At 44.4% G+C, this 2,442-nt stretch overlaps 1 protein-coding gene across 1 annotated transcript; it reads right to left on the reverse strand.

The window, feature by feature from the left end:
* Positions 1–294: 294 nt before the first annotated feature.
* Positions 295–1,236, reverse strand: LOC122914037 (olfactory receptor 145). The gene has a single exon (XM_044260678.1). The coding sequence runs from the start codon at positions 1,225–1,227 to the stop codon at positions 295–297; it is 933 nt and encodes a 310-aa protein (XP_044116613.1). The 5' UTR covers positions 1,228–1,236.
* Between the last annotated feature and the right edge of the window lie 1,206 nt (positions 1,237–2,442).

Consider the following 2,442-nt stretch of genomic DNA (forward strand, 5'->3'; position numbering starts at 1 on the left):
GTCAAAAGCTTATATCCTGGTCACAGTTGTGCTACTGAATAACTGAGTGACTTTGGGGAAGGTACATAAACCTGTATCTATTCTAAGAAATATGAGAGAACTGAATTAAATGATCTTTATGGTCCACTAAATGGGCATACCCTATAGTTTTAATAGTCTTTTTAAACTAAAGGATGCATAAAATGGGAAGGATGAACATCTTTGAGAAAGAGTTAAAATTTCCTCCAAGTAACCAATGGAACCTGAAAAATAAAAAGAAAGGGGAAAGGCCCTTTCCTAAGTATTACCCCTTTCTCAAGAGAATGGTTTTTTCCTTAATGTTTTCTTCAGAGCAACTTTGACATCCTTATTCCTCAAGCTATAGATTAGCGGGTTGAGCATGGGCACAACGATGGTGTAGAACAATGAGGACACTTTCCCCTGATTCATAGGTAAAAGAGAGGATGGTTTGAGATACATAAATGCCCCTGAGCCAAAGAAGAGAGACACTGCAATTATGTGGGAGCTGCAGGTGCTAAAGGCTTTGGACCTGCCTTTGGTAGAATGAATACGGAGGATGCTGGAGAGGATGAGGGCATAAGAAATGAAGATGGTAACTGTGGGCACACCAATATCAATGCCCACAACAACAAAAACGACCAGCTCATTTACATAGGTACTGGTGCAAGAGCGCTCAAGAAGGGGAAGGATGTCACACATGTAGTGGTTAAGCAGATTTTTGCCGCAGAAGGTCAGTCTCACCATGCATGCTGTGTGGGCCATGGCCCCAGCAAATCCCATCCCATAGACACCCAGCAGAAGGAGTAAGCAGACCTGAGGAGACATGGTGGCCGTGTACACCAGTGGGTTACAGATGGCGGCGTAGCGGTCATATGCCATTGCTGACAGGATGAAGGACTCAGAGACAACAAAGAAAAGAAAGAAGAAGAGCTGAGTCATACACCCTGCGTAGGAGATGATGTTCTTCCTCAAGACAAAACTCATCAGCATCTTGGGTGTGATAACAGTGGAATAGCAGCAATCTATGAAGGACAAGTTAAAGAGGAAAAAGTACATGGGGGTGTGTAGGTGAGAATTCAGCCCAATTAGTGTTATCAGGCCCAGGTTCCCCACCACCGTGACCACATAGAAACCTAAAAACAGGAAGAAGAGAGGGAGCTGGAGTCCCGACTGGTTGGTTAAGCCTGCGAGGATAAACTCTGTCACGGAGGAGTTCTCAGCTTCCATTCTTATTAAAGGCACTCTGTGGGAACAAGGGGAAAGAGTCACTTAGAAGGGGAGAGAAAGAGAAGAAGAGAGAGAAGGAGATAGGGACCACCTCTCTCCTCCCAGTCACCTCCTGTTCTTGAGAACTGGATCCACACAGAGAGATTTTGGACTTCAGCAGAAAGGCTTCTCGGGATGCCCGTGGGTCTGTTCTCCTGGTCCCCTAAGGACTCTTCTACTGGAGCACCCTCTGGAGGATGGACCTCCATGGACCTCTCCATGGTGAGGGCAGATGCTGCTGGGAAGAACAGTCTCAAAGACGAGCTGAGGAGTCTCCCTTGTCTTTACTTTGGTCCATTTATTGGGTCCTTCCAGCTCCAACTTCTGCTCAAGATTGTAAAACCTGGGGCCAATATCTGGAGAGAGTTCTTTCAGAGGTTGGAGCCAGCCCAGCTGTGTCTGGAGTTTCCACCTCGTGGTCACCCCAGACAGAGCAGAAATGGGAGGTGGTCTTTCCCAAAGCCTTTACTACCTGAGGTTGGGGACTTAGGAAAAGTTCATCCCGGATTCAGTCACTCACCCTCCTTCAACCTAGAGCCTCAATGATGTACCTTTCCATCCAATTCCTATCCATGATTGTTCAGACAGATAAATGGCTGTGGTGCTAAACACAGATAAAAGAACTAAACACAGACTATTTAACTCCTGTCCTGTTGGAAGGATTAGACTATGGACTGCCTTAGAACTTGCTCTGAGCTAAAGATAATCTGATGGAGGCTTTGCCCCAAGGCTGTTTTCCAGTTTGTAGAAGGAAGACATCTTTGCCTATAATATGTGCCATCTGGTGAGGAGACTGAGCAGTTTTATTCTGGATTTAGGGATCTGGGGACCTGATTAGAAGTAGAAAGTCAGAGCATCCCCTGGGATCACAGCCCTAGAAACTAACTTTCTAAAAGAAGGAATATTTTCTTGTACCCTTGATAATATTTGAATGGGCTTTAGAAACATTATTTATTTGTCCAATTAATATCTATTCAGTAGAATGCATAGTGTTGTCCAAAAACAATAACTTACCATTTATTGAGCGCTTACTATTTATACCAAACATTCTTCCTGTCCTAGCACTTCTGAACTGACCCCAGCAAGCCAGAATCCAATACAATATCACATGCAGTACTTCCTTTTAATTCTCCCCCAAATCCTACGAACTAGATTTTATCATTCCCATTTTAAAGA

The sequence above is a fragment of the Neovison vison genome, chromosome 7 (genome assembly GCF_020171115.1).
Source record: "Neovison vison isolate M4711 chromosome 7, ASM_NN_V1, whole genome shotgun sequence".
Classification (NCBI taxonomy): domain Eukaryota; kingdom Metazoa; phylum Chordata; class Mammalia; order Carnivora; family Mustelidae; genus Neogale; species Neogale vison.

Coding starts and splice junctions, on each gene's coding strand:
- LOC122914037 (XM_044260678.1), bottom strand. CDS start 1,227: ATGGAAGCTGAGAACTCCTCCGTGACAGAGTTTATCCTCGCAGGCTTA.